Source organism: Xenia sp. Carnegie-2017, unplaced genomic scaffold, assembly GCF_021976095.1.
Source record: "Xenia sp. Carnegie-2017 unplaced genomic scaffold, XeniaSp_v1 HiC_scaffold_14, whole genome shotgun sequence".
In the NCBI taxonomy this organism is placed as follows: Eukaryota; Metazoa; Cnidaria; class Anthozoa; order Malacalcyonacea; family Xeniidae; genus Xenia; species Xenia sp. Carnegie-2017.
In genome coordinates, this window is record NW_025813447.1 from 1,686,206 (window position 1) to 1,705,006 (window position 18,801).

At 34.4% G+C, this 18,801-nt stretch overlaps 1 protein-coding gene across 9 annotated transcripts; it reads right to left on the reverse strand.

Moving 5' to 3' along the window:
* Window positions 1–6,980: 6,980 nt before the first annotated feature.
* Window positions 6,981–18,500, reverse strand: LOC124433877 (nucleoplasmin-like protein ANO39). 9 transcript variants are annotated; one of them, XR_006944630.1, is made up of 7 exons: window positions 18,189–18,500; window positions 17,938–18,042; window positions 17,771–17,805; window positions 17,371–17,660; window positions 14,375–14,550; window positions 14,067–14,268; window positions 13,304–13,581 (listed from the first exon to the last, which is right to left on the reverse strand). XR_006944630.1 is itself a non-coding variant. In XM_046983725.1 (5 exons), exons 1-5 carry the CDS (start codon window positions 14,460–14,462, stop codon window positions 10,105–10,107), a joined length of 399 nt encoding a protein of 132 aa, XP_046839681.1. In that variant the 5' UTR covers window positions 14,463–14,550; the 3' UTR covers window positions 9,968–10,104. The 9 variants fall into 9 exon arrangements, 6 of the variants coding, with proteins under 6 accessions (XP_046839679.1, XP_046839680.1, XP_046839678.1 ...); XR_006944629.1 differs by having other exon boundaries at window positions 18,155–18,500; XR_006944631.1 differs by lacking the exon at window positions 17,771–17,805 and having other exon boundaries at window positions 18,155–18,499.
* Between the last annotated feature and the right edge of the window lie 301 nt (window positions 18,501–18,801).

Below are 18,801 nucleotides of genomic sequence, written 5' to 3' on the forward strand. Positions count from 1 at the left end.
AATTCACCTTCAATCTTTGCATCTTCGTCTTCATCGTCTTCATCAATTGAGATCTCTTCAGGATTCGCTATTCTTGCCAACGCTTCTAAATTGTCCTCATCAGTTGCTTCGCCTTTAACACAAATTAAATTAACATAAATAAGACTCAGTCCAGTTAATTTTAACTAAATCACCCAGGGGATGTCAATTAAAAGCAGCATAGGTTAACCCATGATACTGTAGAAATAAAGCCATAATTGTACCTATATACATGTCTGTGTTTCGCGAAAACTATCCATTGGTCACCTCAAATGTTCCTAAATTATCCATATAACTAGATGTCTGTGTTTTATAAAGGCTATCCATTGGTTACCTCAAATGTCTCTAAACTATCCTCCAAATCAGCATACATTGACCAAACCTTCAGTGATTTATGGAGACGTTTTTGAACAGATTCAGTCTAAATTAAACAAAAGAAGAAATGCAGTAACTAGGGTGATCCAAGGCATTTTTTAACATATACGCATACTGGTAATTCAAATACTTCACTGCGCATAATATATAGTACGCTTGAAGTAAGAATGCTTATTTCATAACAAGTTGATTAATGCTGTTATCAAATTGCTCTACAAACACATAAAATACGTAGCATTTACAAACTTGCAGTTTTGAAAATTACACTGTAGAAAGGTATTTCCGAACCCTCTGTCACGTGACTCAAGCTTCACAGGTCCTTTTGAGGTTTGTGGCCTCGCAGTGTAAAATCCTTAAAAATATCCCTTGGTCTGACATGCTTTAATAAAACAAAAATACATCACCACAGATTGCCGGATATCCTACAATGTCCCATACATACCTCATCATAAAAGCTAGTTCTGCTGGATGGCATTGCAGTTGCTTGTTTCATTACATCCAAAGCTTTTTTATAGTTTCTATAATACAAATAAAATGTAAGAAATAAAGAAAGTCATGATTCGTCCAACATGAATAATGTAATAAGAGGTTTTAGCTACAAATTATTACTTTTTCTCAGAAAAGTTTGACGTTTTGATGCATTTCTTGAGTTGCGCTAATTTTTTTTAAATGCTTTGTTAGAACTAAAACTGTGCTATGCAATTAAAAACTTTTAGATATTTTATACGCTAGGACTTGAAAAATTGAAACTAAAACAAAAGAAACTTCGAAGTGTACACCAGTTCTAAGATAAATGAAAAATGACTTTGAAAGTACATAAAAAGCAATAAATCAAAGCTTATACGTATAATAACTCACTCATTTCGAATCTCCATTTCTGCGTATTCACACCAAACACTTGCAAGATCATCGACACGACGATACGTCACTTTTGACGCGTTTTCAATTATAACTCTTGCCTCAGCGATCTGTTAATGCTTTTCGTAAAACTTAGCGAACTCAACCCAAAGTGTATGAGGCTTCCCTGTGGCTTGCTTCGGCTGGACGGTTTGCACAGCTTCAGTATACGTGTTAATGACATCTTTTGGCTTGCCTTCAAACAGCTTCAAAAATCCCGTTTATGCCATTCGTGAACATTATGAGGATTTTGACGAAGAACACTGGTGATTTGAAAATATGATATTGTGATCAGAAATGTAATGATGACAATTTCATTGAAGAATTTCAATGAAATATTATACCTTTTATTACCATATTATAGCTGTCAATACTACATAATATCTGTCAATACCACATTATAGCAGTCAGTACTATATTACGTATAACTGTCAATACCACATCATAGCAATAACCAGGAGAAGCAGACAATTTTAAGTAAAACAAAATAAAACAAATTCCGAAAACAGACATCTCGTTTCATCTTGTATCACTTGTATCATCTTGAATATCAAGAAAACGAGATGTCTGTTTTAGGAATTTGTTTTATTTTGTTTTACCATATTATAGCTGTCAGTACTATATAACGTACATCTGTCAATTAATACAACATTATACTTTTCATTACAATATTATACCTGTCAATACTACATTATAGCTGCTCAAGAGTAAAGGTCTACGATCCATCAAATTCTCGAATCTTGCGAGACGCAGTTCAAGATCAATCTCTTCTAAATATTCAAATCAAAAACCACATTATTTTACTTCAATCATGAAAGCATGTACATTTTATCCATACCTGCTCTTTGTGTTTCTTAAAGATACACAAACATCCATGTATGTACCTTCTTCATTTATATCTTCCACATCTGTTCATTCCATCTTCGCGTTTATCATACTTTCTTCGAATTGAGCGTACGCATCAAATATCTACAAAAAAAAGTCAACGGAAAACCTTATTTCATTCGGCCAAAAGATATTAATAACTGTCTTTATGGTGACTCACCTGTCCAAAGTCCCTGACTGTCATAACAGTTTGAATTGCTTCTCCATAAACATCCCGTGCCTTTTCAAAATGACCCCTACGGATGTAATAATCTGCCAAGGAACACCATAGTTGACCCAAACTATCTGTAAATCGTCTCAAGCCACCACGAATAATATCAGCAACTTTTAGACTTTTAACCTAAATATTTGAGGGGATTATTATATGCAAAGTTTATTTTACGTATATCAGTATGAAATACTTTTTTGATTGCAGCACCTTGTCGGGATTTTTGGAGATTAGCTGACATAGTTCGTGCCACAAATGAAAATTTATAAGAAACATTACATTTCCTTTTTATCCTGCTTAAACATCAATGAAATATCTAATAAGCAGCCAGATTATAGCTAGGTAGGTAGACTAGCAACCTGGATAGCACTGCTCCGTTTAACCTGGCAATGATTGTTCAAACATAGCCAGGTCGCCTGGTCAGCTGACTTCACCATCAGTCAAGGTTTTTATATAAACACAGTAAATGACAAACATAACTAAAGTAAATGGTTTGAACCCGGGAGTATCGTTACATGTTTGTAAATGATGATCGTCGAGGTTAATAAAGTCCTCAGAAGGACTGTTTTTGTTGTTGTTGACTGACGTTTCGACAACCTTAGCGGTAGTCATCTTCAGAGTTTGTAAATGATGATCGTCCAGGTTAATACGCAACACTTACAAACCTAAAGAACCCAACGAAACGAACAAGTCAGTGACAACAGCAACAATACCTTACATCAAAGGTACGTCTGAGACTATCTCGCGTATCTTACGACCATACAACATACGTGTCGCACATAAACCAATCACAACGTTACGACAAGTACTAACGAACATAAAGGACAAAGAACAACCCAACGAACGACAAGGTGCAGTTTACAAAATAAACTGCTCCGACTGCCACGCCTCCTATATCGGGGAAACTGGCAGGAACTTAAACATAAGACTTACTGAACACAAACGAGCTACTAAGAAACAAGACAAAACTAATCACATTGCCGAAAATCACCGCATCACAAAGCACAACATTGACTGGGACTCGGCAAAATGCATTACTTACAGTACTGACTATAGACAACGGCTTACATTAGAGAGTTGGTATACCAACTTGGAACAAACCCTTCTGAGCAGATCACAGTAATTACCGGCACCATACAAACGACTTATTCACAATACAAACAAACGATCAACTAAAAACATTACACTTCACACTAATTCACAACATGGTTATCTAATATCTACTTGTCTAAAAGTTCGGCTTCTTTCTTTGAGTAAAAGTTTTTGCGTAATGTATTGTTATTTCTGATCTTGCACACGAACACAAGAGCAAGTTCAAAGGTGTTGTTTACATCTTCAAAACAAGTTTCTGTGATTGGTTTGAAAAGTATAAAAACAATGTGTATCCTTATTTAATTGTTAATGAATAAGTTTTGCTGCATTCAAAATTTTTCTATTACATGCTAACACACACTCAACTCTGTGCATTACTGTAATACTTACTTTCCACGTACTTGCTTTCTACACTCTTTCAAGTAATTATACCAAAGTTTGTAGCTATATGGAAAATTAAAAAAAAATGTACAATAGCATTTACAAATCTGTTTGCCATACCAACTTCAATAATAAACATATTATTTTAAAAGGAATGAAATATATGTTTACCTTCTTGGAAGCTCTTTCAAAGCTCGTTCATAAACAAGATTCAAGACGGATTTTGGTGCGGACTTCTTGTGCTAAAGATATCGTGACCAACATTTTACAGAATACAGATTTCTCAGAATCTCCTCTTCGTAAGGAAGATCTTCTTCTTCCTATGATTTGAACAAAAATAATAACAAAATTGTTTGAGGGATGTAGAAAAAAAAGGAAATGATACTGTTGGCGAAGAAGTTGCGCCAGAATGTCATGATATGGTTTGCTTTGGTTGGTGCAAAAAGATTATTGATAAATTATAATAAAGGAGAGATTCTTTTAGTCTAGCAGAAAATTCTCACTAAAAACATCTGTCACAACTATAGCAATTGATGGATGTACTTACAATTATAAGATTCTTCTGATATTGGAAGAAACAGGCATTTTTTCACAATTCTCGATCAAATCCAACAAACCAAATTTGTGTTTCTAATTAGAGCAATGGTAGCCTGGGAACGACTGTGGTGGTAATCGAATAGGCGGGGGGAAGGCTCAGTGATAATGATAGTAAAGTTGGTAAAGTCCTTTTCTTCAAGCACTGAAGGCACTTAATAGTAAACAATTAATAGTAATATTAGTAAAACATGTAACAGAATTTTATGTTTCTGTTATTTTGATCTGATCATAATGACATAAAAGTGTGTAAGCTGTCACAAATTCACATTCAGTCTTTGCATCTTTGTCTTCGGTCATACCTCTCTTCCTCTCAACCTTCATTGCAGTCTCAGTCCTGGACATCACCTTTGCACTAGCATTGAATCTAGTCCTTGCTTTGTTTATACCTCTCTTCCTCTCGACCTTCATTGTAGTCTTGGTCCTGGAGATCTCCTTTGCACTAGCATTGAATCTAGTCCATGCTTGGGTCATACCTCTCTTCTCTCAATCTTCATAATAGTCTCAGTCCTGGACATCACCTTTGCACTAGCATTGAATCTAGTCCTTGCTTGGGTCATACCTCTCTTCCTTTCGACCTTCATTGCAGTCTCAGTCCTGGACATCACCTTTGCACTAGCATTCAATCTAGTCCTTGCTTGGGTCATACCTCTCTTCCTCTCAACCTTCATTGTAGTCTCAGTCCTGGACATCACCTTTGCACTAGCATTGAATCTAGTCCTTGCTTGGGTCATACCTCTCTTCTTCTCGACCTTAATTGTAGTCTCAGTCCTGGACATCACCTTTGCACTAGCATTCAATCTAGTCCATGCTTGGGTCATACCTCTCTTCCTCTCAACCAGTAACACTAAGTAATACTTTAAAACAGTTTGCATAAATCAACTTTCCAATTTCATTATAATTGTCTACACTATACAGTCAGTCCAATTGAGCAGGCAAGCAGTTTAATAGTTATTTCTATTATACTGAATGCACCATAGTTCCCATTAATTTTGCATGGCACTGCATTCAATTTCAACACAACTCTGTTGTAAACTTTCCCTTCATATTTTCAAAAAAATTATGAACAAATTCAGCTCATTTTTGGGAGATAAACTCAAATCAAATCAGGAGAGTTTTGCTTGATCATGATACAAGATGGATGCCAAACTCGATAAAAATTGGCAGCTTCGCCTCGTTTGGCGAGCGATAAAGTGAACAACAAACAAGACTGGACCAAAATAACTTTAAATTAAAACTTAGTAGTAGAAACACTCTTCATGTATCGTGTTAAAAACAAAATAGTTAAACTACTACTGTGCTACTTACCGGAGTCAAGAAATGTTTCCTTTTCTGTCGCTAATTCAGCATCCGCAAACCACGGAAGCTTGCAGATTGTTTAATAAATAAAATTTTAAAGTGTTTGTGTTAGGAAAATACATAGTTTTGATATTTTCTATACTCGCAATCGTGGTGGTCAAATTAAGGTGGGCGACAAAGTTTTTATTTGATAAGCCCGCGTCTTTCCGCTGACTTTGACAACCAAAATCCGCCATGTTTTTGACCACGGGCCGCGCGCTAATAATTTATAGTAATTTGGTTGACATGTTTCCCTCCAGGTCTTATAGAACTCAATGAATACAACTTATTGATTAACTCACAAATATAGAAAATTTCTAGAAACTCAATTATAAGCAAGTTTTAATCGCCATTAGATAAGATAAATTGTATTTTATCAATTTATTGATATGAAAGAATGTTATATGCAGTGCGGTGTTTGAAATTAATTGAAGATATGATCTTCGCACTTTGCTGGACAATTTAAGCAATTGACTCATGAACCTGAAAAATTCAGGTGATCCCGTTAAGTCACCTGAATTTTTCAGGTTCATGAGACAATTGCTTAAATTGTGCAGCAAAGTGCGAAGATCATATCTTCAATTAATTTATTGATAAGTAGTAAAAACTAAGAGACAAGCTTTATGATTCTTGTTCGTTTTTGTGCAAATATTCTCTCCACGAGTGAACGTTTTTAATCAAATGAAAAATTTATGGATATGATGAAAATTTACAGATTTGTGTAAAGGCACTTAATATCTTCGTAAAGTATCTAGCGTGGTATAAAGCGTGGTAAAGTCTTTGAATATCTTCCTACGAACGCACTATATACCTTTTTTATTTATTGCTTTGATTTAATTTTGTCAATAAAACACCCAACGACATCTCATATAGTCAAAACAAATCCTTAACTGGCAAAAAAAAACGCCGAACGCTTTTGCCAACTACAGTGTATCTTTTTTAAGAAATTTTCCTGAATGAGCTATGGATTACATCATTGATAGTAGTGATAAAAAATGCTTTATACAAACATGTTGACGACAATCTCACTCTCACTTGTCTTATTTCTACACAGATGATATGATATGTGAGTGAACATTTTTATTTATATGACAGAAACCACAAAGACAATGTAATTCTATAGGATTGTTGAGAAACAACCAAACGTCTTATTATTGAAATAAATAAAAAAAGACTATGAAGACACACAAAGTCAATGATCAATGCAAACATCTATTTTCTACAGGCAAATCATACAACAATGCCAATTTAAAGTACGTCTAGAATCAAATGAATGTTTCTTATTCATCGCTATACATTCCTGGGTTTTGCCATATTAGCCCAAAAAACGACGGCGGCGACGCCAACTAGGACGACGGAAAAGATTATGACGACGTCTATAATACGTAAAGCTCCAAAAAGGCGAGCGTTTTTCTACACTTGGATCAGCTTTCACATCATTACTACAAAACACAATGTACGTGTAAGGAAAGGGTCACACACCCCAAAAACTTTACTTTTAAATGTAGTCAGTAAAAGTATTATATTAGTCGGCAGAAAAAATATCTTTGACGACTAAACATCAACATTACGGTTGATTTAGATAAAGCGTAAATAAGAAGTAAGAGACTAACATTTTCATATAAATCGAGAATAACATAAAAGCAAGAAATGAACAGTTCGAACAGCGTTACAGTAAACAGCGGAGGGGCGTCATTTAGTAGACCTTGAAAATTGTCGAGGTTTTGTTCTATAGTGTATTCGGTACTGGTTCCATTGCCAGTCGTTTGAAATGATTACATCTCCCCCTGATAAACGTTATAAGGACGGCCCTGTTCGCGTTCATCAACTTTCAAGGATGAGACTAAATGTCAAGGACAACTATAGCATACAAAACGAAGCATTTCGATGTCAGGAACGTAAACGTAGTAGCTAAAGTTAACTTACTTGTTCTCTGTGAGTTCACGATCATCACTTTGTTCTAAGTCATGTTCGGGGTCAGTTTCATCATCCCTTTCTTCTTCTGGATTTTCATTATCATTTTCTTCTTCTGGATTTTCATCATCATTTTCTACTAATTCTTCCTCGACAGTTTCCACTGGGGCGGTGTGTTCATCGGATTCTAAATGAAGAAACATCATTTTTTAATCATGTACAAAAGATGGTCAAGAGAAATGGTTGATGATAGATAAAGTATTTAGTATATGAGCTTTGCATTATTACCTTTCATAACCCCATCTTCAAGTTTCGCTTGAGCGTAAGCAAAAGTGCAAAGCAATCCAAGAGCGATGACAAGATAGGTTATTTTCATGATTAACTTTTTTCTTGTTTTCTTCTGGTTCCAACAGCAGTATGATGAATGATGATTGAAGACAGCTTTTGGCCTCTTTTTATAGAGAGCTGCCACGAAAGAATATTACATATGTATTTTGTAAGATCGTAAGAGCACAATGGTTATAAGACAATTAAAATAAACGACAAATTTTTTTAAAGCAAACATGTTTCGGCATACTTTATGCCATCTTCAGTGCGAAGTCAATAAATACAGGAAGTTTACATGTCGTCTGTTTTATCTGCAGACAAGACGTGCTGTAAAGATTAAGTATCCGGCAATTTTGCCTTTTTTATGCAAAACTGCGACATTATACTCATTAAGCATCTCAGGGAAATGTTTTTACCATGTACTAACAAAGAAAACGTCTAACTTTCCACATACTTTCTGAATCTCTCCTGGTTTCACTTTGACACAATTGGCTTCGACGTATAAATCTTTTCGTTGCTATTTTCTGCAGCTCTGACGGCACACTCAAAGACTTTTACAAAAATACCAGGTATAGACTGTCAATGGAGTTAAATTCAGGTGAAACCAAAAGATGTGGAAAAACACATAAAACGAAAAAACCCAATCTCTACCGTTCAATACACATTTCATTGACAACAATTCTATCACGTTTCCAAAACAATAACATCCTTTTGCTCCTGTTAAAAACTTTTTGTTTCTACTTATAGCTTTCGTATGCAATATTTCATTTGTTGTACACGTACGTCTACAGGAAGATATCAAAAATAGGGGTTTAATTAGGTCAAATTTCCTAAATAATAATTGAAGAACATCTGCCATATTTTAACCCTGTGCGTTCCAAGCTCTTTAGCTTTGTCATTTTTGTACGCAAGCAACTGCAACTGCATATTACGATTTTTAACTACATAAAATTGTCAGTAAAGCCATTTACATTGATTAACTACCATAGAAACTCATGACAAATTCAAGTACTGGATCACAAATAAATGATACAATTCAAGACCCACATACTAACGCCATCAATACATGTTACATGTGATAATCTAGGTCATTGCAACTCTATCATTGAATTTTTTTCCTGCTTTACCAAAATCGTTCTTTCATTATTTCTGCATAAATCATACACATATATCTTTATTATTGAAATTCTGGCATAAAAGTTATCCACTCAAAGCATTTTCTATAGCCTGCATGTATTCGCTCAAAGGTATATAGCACCATGGCAGCAATAATTGAAGATGCAAAAATACAAAATTTTTATTTGATAAGCTCGCGTCTTTCCGCTGACTTTGACAACGAAAATCCGCCATGTTTTTCACCACGGGCCGCGCGCTAATAATTTATAGTAATTTGGTTGACATGTTCCCTCCAGGTCCTATAGAACTCAATGAATACAACTTGTTGATTAACTCACAAAAATAGAAAATTTCTAGAAACTCAATTATAAGCAGGTTTTAATCGCCATTAGATAAGATAATTTGTATTTTATCAATTTATTGATAAGTGGTAAAAACTAACAGACAAGCTTTATGATTCTTGTTCGTTTTTGTGCAAATATTCTCTCCACGAGTGAATGTTTTTAGTCAAATGAAAAATTTACGGATGTGATGAAAATTTACAGATTTGTGTAAAGGCACTTAATATCTTCGTAAAGTATCTAGCGTGGTATAAAGCGTTGTAAAGTCTTTAAATATCTTCCTACGAACGCACTATATACCATTTTTATTTATTGCTTTGATTTAATTTTACCAAAGCCTTCTACATGGAAACACCCAACGACATCTCATATAGCCAAAACAAATCCTTAACTGGCAAAGAAAACGCCAAACGATTTTGCCAACTACATTGTAGCTTTTTTATTGAAATAAATAGAAAATAGACGATGAAGACACACAAAGTCAATGATCAATGCAAACATCTATTTTCTACAGGCAAATCATACAACAATGCCAATTTAAAGTACGTCTAGAATCAAATGAATGTTTCTCATTAATCGCTACACATTCCACAGGATCCTTACGGGGTTTTTGCCATATTAGCCCAAAAAACGACGACGGTGAGTCCAACTACGACGACGGAAAAGATTATGACGACGTCTATAATACTTATAGCTCCAACGAGGCGAGCATTTTTCTATACTTGGATCAGCTTTCACATCAGTACTACAAAACACAATGTACGTGTAAGGAAAGGGTCACACACCCCAAAAACTTTACTTTTAAATGTAGTCGGTAAAAGTATTATATTAGTCGGCAGAAAAAATATCTTTGACGACTAAACATCAACATTGCGGTTGATTTGGATAAAGCGTAAATAAGAAGTAAGAGACTAACATTTTCATATAAATCGAGAATAACAAAACAGCAAGAAATGAACAGTTCGCACAGCGTTACAGTAAACACCGGAGGGGCGTTATTTAGTAGACCTTAAATTGTCGAGGTTTTGTTCTATAGTGTATTCGGTACTGGTTCGATAGCCAGTCGTTTGAAAGGATTACATCTCCCCCCTGATAAACGTTATAAGGACGCAATGTTCGCGTTCATCAACTTTCATGGCAGAGACTGAATGTCAAGGCCAACTATAGCATACAAAATGAAGCATTTCGATGTCAGGAACGTAAACGTAGTAGATAAAGTTAACTTACTTGTTCTCTGTGAGTTCACGATCATCACTTTGTTCTAAGTCATGTTCGGGGTCAGTTTTATCATCACTTTCCTCTTCTGGATTTTCATCATAATTTTCTTCTTCTGGATTTTCATCATCATTTTCTCCTTCTGGATTTTCATCATCATTTTCTACTAATTCTTCCTCGACAGTTTCCACTGGGGCGGTATTTTCATCGGATTCTAAATGAAGAAACCATCATTCTTTAATCATGTACGAAAGATGGTCAAGAGAAATGGTTGATGATAGATAAAGTATTTAATATATGAGCTTTGCATTATTACCTTTCATAACCCCATCTTCAAGTTTCGCTTGAGCGTAAGCAAAAGTGCAAAGCAATCCAACAGCGATGACAAGATAGGTTATTTTCATGATTAACTTTTTTCTTGTTTTCTTCTGGTTCCAACAGCAGTATGATAAATGATGATTGAAGACAGATTTTCGCCTCTTTTTATAGAGAGCTGCCACGAAAGAATATTACATATGTATTTTGTAAGATCGTAAGAGCACAATGGTTATAAGACATTTAAAATAAACGACAAATTTTTTTAAAGCAAACATGTTTCGGCATACTTTATGCCATCTTCAGTGCCAATTGAATAAATACAGGAAGTTTACATGTCGTCTGTTTTATCTGCAGACATGACGTGCAGTAAAGATTAAGCATGCGGCAATTTTGCCTTTTTTATGCAAAACTGCGACATTATACTCATTAAACATCTCAGGGAAATGTTTTTACCATGTACTAACAAAGAAAACGTCTAACTTTCCATTTACTTTCTGAATCTCTCCTGGTTTCACTTTGGCACAATTGGCTTCGACGTATAAATCTTTTCTGTGCTATTTTCTGCAGCTCTGACGGCGCACTCAAAGACTTTTACAAAAATACCATGTATAGACTGTCAATGGAGTTAAATCCAGGTGAAACCAAAAGATGTCTGAAAACACATAAAACGAAAAAACCCAATCTTTACCGCTCATTACACATTTCATTGACGACAATTCTATCACGTTTCCAAAACAATAACATCCTTTTGCTCCTGTTAAAAACTTTTTGTTTCAACTTATAGCTTTCGTATGCAATATTTCATTTGTTGTACACGTACGTCTACAGGAAGATATCCAAAATAGGGGTTTAATTAGGTCAAATTTCCTAAATCATAATTGAAGAACATCTGCCATATTTTAACCCTGTGCGTTCCAAGCTCTTTATCTTTGTCATTTTTGTACGCAAGCAACTGCAACTGCATATTACGATTTTTAACTACATAAAATGGTCAGTAAAGCCATTTACACGGATTAACTACCATAGAAACTCATGACAAATTCAAGTACTGGATCACGAATAAATGATACAATTCAAGACCCACATACTAACGCCATCAATACATGTTACATGTGATAATCTAGGTCATTGCAACTCTATCATTGAATTTTTTTCCTGCTTTACCAAAATCGTTCTTTCATTATTTCTGCATAAATCATACACATATATCTTTATTATTGAAATTCTGGCATAAAAGTTATCCACTCAGAGCATTTTCTATAGTCTACAAGTATTCGCTCAAAGGTATATAGCACCATGCCAGCAATTATTGAAAATGCAAAAATACAAAATTTTTATTTGATAAGCCCGCGTCTTTCCGCTGACTTTGACAACCAAAATCCGCCATGTTTTTGACCACTAATTCGCATTATCGACCGACTTATATTTAGTTATATTTAGTTCCAGTTATATTTAGTTCAATGGATGACAACCAAAATCCGCCATGTTTTTGATCACGGGCCGCGCGCTAATAATTTATAGTAATTTGGTTGACATGTTCCCTCCAGGTCTTAAAGAACTCAATGAATACAACTTATTGATTAACTCATAAACATAGAAAATTTCTAGAAACTCAATTATAAGCAGGTTTTAATCGCCATTAGATAAGATAAATTGTATTTTATCAATTTATTGATAAGTAGTAAAAACTAAGAGACAAGCTTTATGATTCTTGTTCGTTTTTGTGCAAATATTCTCTCCACCAGCGAATGTTTTTAATCAAATGAAAAATTTACGGATGTGATGAAAATTTACAGATTTGTATAAAGGTACTTAATATCTTCGTAAAGTATCTAGCGTGGTATAAAGCGTGCTAAAGTCTTTAAATATCTTCCTACGAACGCACTATATATCTTTTTTATTTATTGCATTGATTTAATTTTGCCAAAGCCTTCTACATGGAAACACCCAACGACATATCATATAGTCAAAACAAATCCTTGCCTGCCAAACAAAACGCGAAACGCTTTTACTAACTACAGTGTAGCTTTTTTAAGAACTTTTCCTGAATGAGCTATGGATTACATCATTGATAGTAGTGATAAAAAAATGCTTTATAGAAACATGTTGACGATAATCTCACTCTTACTCGTCTTATTTCTACACAGATGATATGATATGTGAGTGAACTTTTTTATTTCTATGACACAACCACAAAGACAATGTAATTCTATAGGATTGTTGAGAAACAACCAAACGTCTTATTATTGAAATAAATAAAAAAAGACGATGAAGAAACACAAAGTCAATGATCAATGCAAACATCTATTTTCTACAGGCAAATCATACAACAATGCCAATTTAAAGTACGTCTAGAATCAAATGAATGTTTCTTATTAATCGCTACACATTCCACAGGATCCTTACGGGTTTTTGCCATATTAGCCCCAACTACGACGACGACGATGCCAAAAACGACGACGTCTATAATAATAATAGCGACGACGTCTATAATAATAATAGCGACGTCGACGCCAAAAAGGCGAGCGTTTTTCTACACTTGGATCAGCTTTCACATCATTACTACAAAACACAATGTACGTGAAAGGAAAGGGTCACACACCACAAAAACTTTACTTTTAAATGTAGTCGGTAAAAGTATTATATTAGTCGGCAGAAAAAATATCTTTGACGACTAAACATCAACATTACGGTTCATTTGGATAAAGCGTAAATAAGGAGTAAGAGACTAACGTTTTCAAATAAATCGAGAATAACATAAGAGCAAGAAATGAACAGTTCGAACAGCGTTACAGTAAACACCGGAGGGGCGTCATTTAGTAGACCTTGAAAATTGTCGAGGTTTTGTTCTATAGTGTATTCGGTACTAGTTCGATAGCCAGTCGTTTGTAAGGATTACATCTCCCCCCTGATAAACGTTATAAGGACGGCCCTGTTCGCGTTCATCAACTTTCATGGCAGAGACTAAATGTCAAGGCCAACTATAGCATACAAAACGAAGCATTTCGATGTCAGGAACGTAAACGTAGTAGATAAAGTTAACTTACTTGTTCTCTGTGAGTTCACGATCATCACTTTGTTCTAAGTCATGTTCGGGGTCAGTTTCATCATCACTTTCTTCTTTTGGATTTTCATCATCATTTTCTTCTTCTGGATTTTCATCATCATTTTCTTCTTCTGGATTTTCATCATCATTTTCTACAAATTCTTCTTTGACAGTTTCCACTGGGGCGGTTTTTTCATCGTATTCTAAATGAAGAAAACATCATTCTTTCTTTAATCATGTACAAAAGCTGGTCAAGAGAAATGGTTGATGATAGATAAAGTATTTAATATATAAACTTTGCATCATTACCTTTCATAACCTCATCTTCAAGTTTCGCTTGAGCGTAAGCAAAAGTGCAAAGCAATCCAAGAGCGATGACAAGATAGGTTATCTTCATGATTAACCTTTTTCTTGTTTTCTTCTGGTTCCAACAGCAGGATGATGAATGATGATTGAAGACAGCTTTTGGCCTCTTTTATAGAGAGCTGCCACGAAAGAATATTACATATGTATTTTGAAAGAAACGTGAAGCATTTATGCGGGCAACAAAAGTCACAGCTTGAAAACATTTCTAGATAAATCATGCATGCAAACAAAAACCCAATTTCTACCGTTCAATACACATTTCATTGACGACAATTCTATCACGTTTCCAAAACAATAACATCCTTTTGCTCCGGTTAAAAACTTTTTGTTTCAACTTATAGCTTTCGTATGCAATATTTCATTTGTTGTTCACGTACGTCTACAGGAAGATATCAAAAATAGGGGTTTAATTAGGTCAAATTTCCTAAATCATAATTGAAGAACATCTGCCATATTTTAACCCTGTGCGTTCCAAGCTCTTTGTCTTTGTCATTTTTGTACGCAAGCAACTGCAACTCCATATTACGATTTTTAACTACATAAAATGGTCAGTAAAGCCATTTACATTGATTAACTACCATAGAAACTCATGACAAATTCAACTACTGGATCACGAATAAATGATACAATTCAAGACCCATATACTAACGCCATCAATACATGTTACATGTGATAATCTACGTCATTGCAACTCTATCATTGAATTTTTTTCCTGCTTTACCAAAATCGTTCTTTCATTATTTCTGCTTAAATCATTATAAATCATCTTTATTTTTTATCTTTTTATTTTTTATTTTTTTCCTGCTTAACCAAAATCGTTCTTTCATTATTTCTGCATAAATCATTATAAATCATTATCTTTATTTTATATCTTTCTTTTTCAATATCAAATGGAGACAAAACAAGCAATTACAAGGCTGATAAACAAAGTTGGTAAGAATTGATGTTATTCTCGTCAGACATACTGGGGGTCTGATACAAAAGAACATTCTATCAATGCTTTTATGTACTCCAGCTGGCGTGGGTAAATTCTATTGTTTAGTAAATCCCAAAAGATTAGTTGCAAAATAAGAGTCATATATCTCATTTATTGCGCATTAGCTCTTGTGGGAATTTCACTGCTAAATAACCTCTTTATTGTAAAAGTGAAAATTTTAATAAAAAGAGCAAAGCAAGATGAGACATGGTCGGGAATAATCGTTTTTTCTTTCGTCATGCTCTGTATTTTTAAATGCATTTAATATTGGCGATTATCTTCAAACTCAATCAAATAATTTTAAGTAGCGAAATCAGCAAACAATTCTTAGTATTTGTATTTTAATTCCTAGTCTGTCAAAGAAAAACTAACACGATGGTTTCCATTCTATTTCTCAAAATTAATATTTAGTTTTAAGAAAACTCAATTTTCGCTCTACATACCAATTAAAACTAAAGCACAATCAGTGAATATTGCAGAAGAAAACATGAAACCCACATCTATATCCATACTATCGCCATGCTTACATTAAACAACAGCAACTCGCAGACACTTTCTAGAATCATTAAATCATACAACAAGTCGACGCAAACCTTTCAACACCTAAATGTCTTTTAACACCCTAATTTTGTCATTCAACTGGCGACGAATGTTCAGTAGGGTTCACTACAATTACAAATACTTGTGAACGTGTACTATTGTAATTCAGTCATTAAGCCTCACCAATGGCAAAAACTGTTGTTACAAAAACTATGTATCTTGTTTTAACACAAATATTTCTATAACAATTAATCCATTTTCACCATTCTTCCAACGATATCTAACGCACTCTCAACTTCAAATAGTTTGTGTGTAAGTCAACAATATAATGCAATGTTTATATATTTTTTGGTTTGATTCATTCACCGCAGTTTGCAAAAGCCGATTTTAATATGAATCGTCTTCCGCTTTGCGTCTGTTGGTACGATAGTAGATTCACACGTGTCGTCATTAACCCACGTAATTACACACAATTAACCTCAGTAACCACGCAAAGCGGTAGTTTTAGACGCGCGACTAAAGCGACTGCCTAGTGTGTTTCAGCCTTTAGGAGTAAAAATAACTTTTTCCTCGTACTTTAAATTCTAAAAAGCAAACTAAGTGTGCCCTCAATCGTATTTTTAAGCAAAAATATGATAAAAGTTGTGCTAGTGTCAATGTGATTACTAAATCCATGTCACATGTAACGATTGCCATTTATAGAAAACGTTTTACAATGATCCTGTTGAGTGTGTAATGCAGAAATCTTATTTCAAAGGAGACGTGACTCATTAATTCATTCATTCATTCATTCATTCATTCATTCATTCATTCATTCATTCATATTTGTTAAGTTGATAAAATAAAATAACACAACTTATGTTACTGAAAAGTAAGCTAAGATAAAATTACATATCCTAATTCAGCTAAAATTTATCATGTTGGTTAAACCTGCACTATATTATAATTATTATGTGCTAAGAGTTATAAGAACACTCGCTTTGCTAATATAGATGCCAATTAATCAGTCTAAAATATGAAAGAGAATAGGATGACTACAAAACATTTAATGTGGCTAGTGTTAAACTTGGGTGAAATTAACAAAACGAAGGAAGATTCTGTAAATTTGTTCACACAAGTTATGTGGAATTAACGACATAACAACATACAATAAGTTTGAAACTACCGTTTGGAATCCAATGTATTCATTACATCTTACTTTTGTTATCACATTTTTGGGATTTAATCTTGCAAAATTTGTAAACAGAATTGATTCAAATGAAGTGCTTTCATTGTAATAAACTCTAAAGCTGTTCATTTTTAAATAAATTGGTCTCATCACCTTGTAACTCGAATGGTAATACAGAATAATATAATTTCATATTCTGCGTCACTACATATCTATTGCTTTGCGCGAGAAAAATTTAGTAGACTGGCACTATACCTTGATTGGTCCAAAAGTACCTTATATGTTATTGGATATCCACAAATACGGAAGCTAATGTCGAGGGTTTATGTAAATGCAAAATCATACAAAAGCATTATGACTCATTTGAATGTCTTGACTGTGGTGAAGTTTCCTCCTTCAAAAAGTGATACATGACGAAAAACAAACTTTTCAAATAACGATGAAGTTAAGCTCCAAAGACGCAACCAAAGCAAGAATGTTCCATGACCGTACAACTTATTATCCATCAATGAAATCTAGTCGTCTTTTATAAGGCTTCCAAAAACCTGAAATAGTACGATAACATGAAGAGGATTAAAGATCATGATTTGCAAAATAATTTATAGTGATTTATGAAAATAGCTATGAGGTTGAATATACAAAGTCATACTTATACCTTTGAAGGCACTATTTGTTGTTCAAGTTGAACTTCTACATAAGAGATGATTGTACAAAAATACACTTTTAAAATTTCTTCTGATGTCAAGTTTCATATTTCCGCGCTTTCTGTCATGTCGATCTGATCATAATAACACAAAAGTGCGTGAGCTGTCACAAATGCACCTTCAATCTTTGCATCTTCGTCTTCATCGTCTTCATCAATTGAGATCTCTTCAGGATTCGCTATTCTTGCCAACGCTTCTAAATTGTCCTCATCAGTTGCTTCGCCTTTAACACAAATTATATTAACACAAATAAGACTCAGTACAGTTAATTTTAACTAAATCCCCAGGGGATGTCAATTAAAAGCAGCATAGGTTAACCCATGAGACAAAAGTACTTGCTAAAGCAATAAGCCACGATCCATTAATTACTTCACAAAAAGAACATCACGTTTCGGCTTCACTTGATTCTTTTTCGCTTGTTCAGCCATTGCTCGAGCTTGTTTTTCCAAATTCTCCATGTCGTCTGCAGACATACCGGTCGCCGCATCTGTATAAGTAAATAAGTACATCTACATTTGTCAACAAAAAATATTTAGCGGCTGTGGTGAAAGAGGAAAGAAGTGTGATGTGAGTAGATTCAATTTTCCTCGGATAGTCGTATAACTCACCACACATTGCTTGAGATGCAGCAAGCATTTGAGCGGACATGAAGCTAACTTACATGTGAAAAAATGAGAAAGATTAGGTGAACGTATATATGCATGTCCGTATAATTATCAAATAAATAGCTTAAAAAACAAGTGTGTAATTGCACATGCCATTTCATCAACACCTGCGTATTATACATGGCCTGTACGCTCCTTTTAATGCGTAGCATCTCACGAAAAGTGTCTTCGTTACCATGATGAACCTCAAAGTCATGCCAAGTCTTCCAAAAGCAAATTGCAGGTTTATTTTGCCACGACGCTCAAGGTTATATATGTCTTGAATAATTACCCTTGGATCGGCCATTTGTGAAGCATGCATGTACAGAACACGTGCG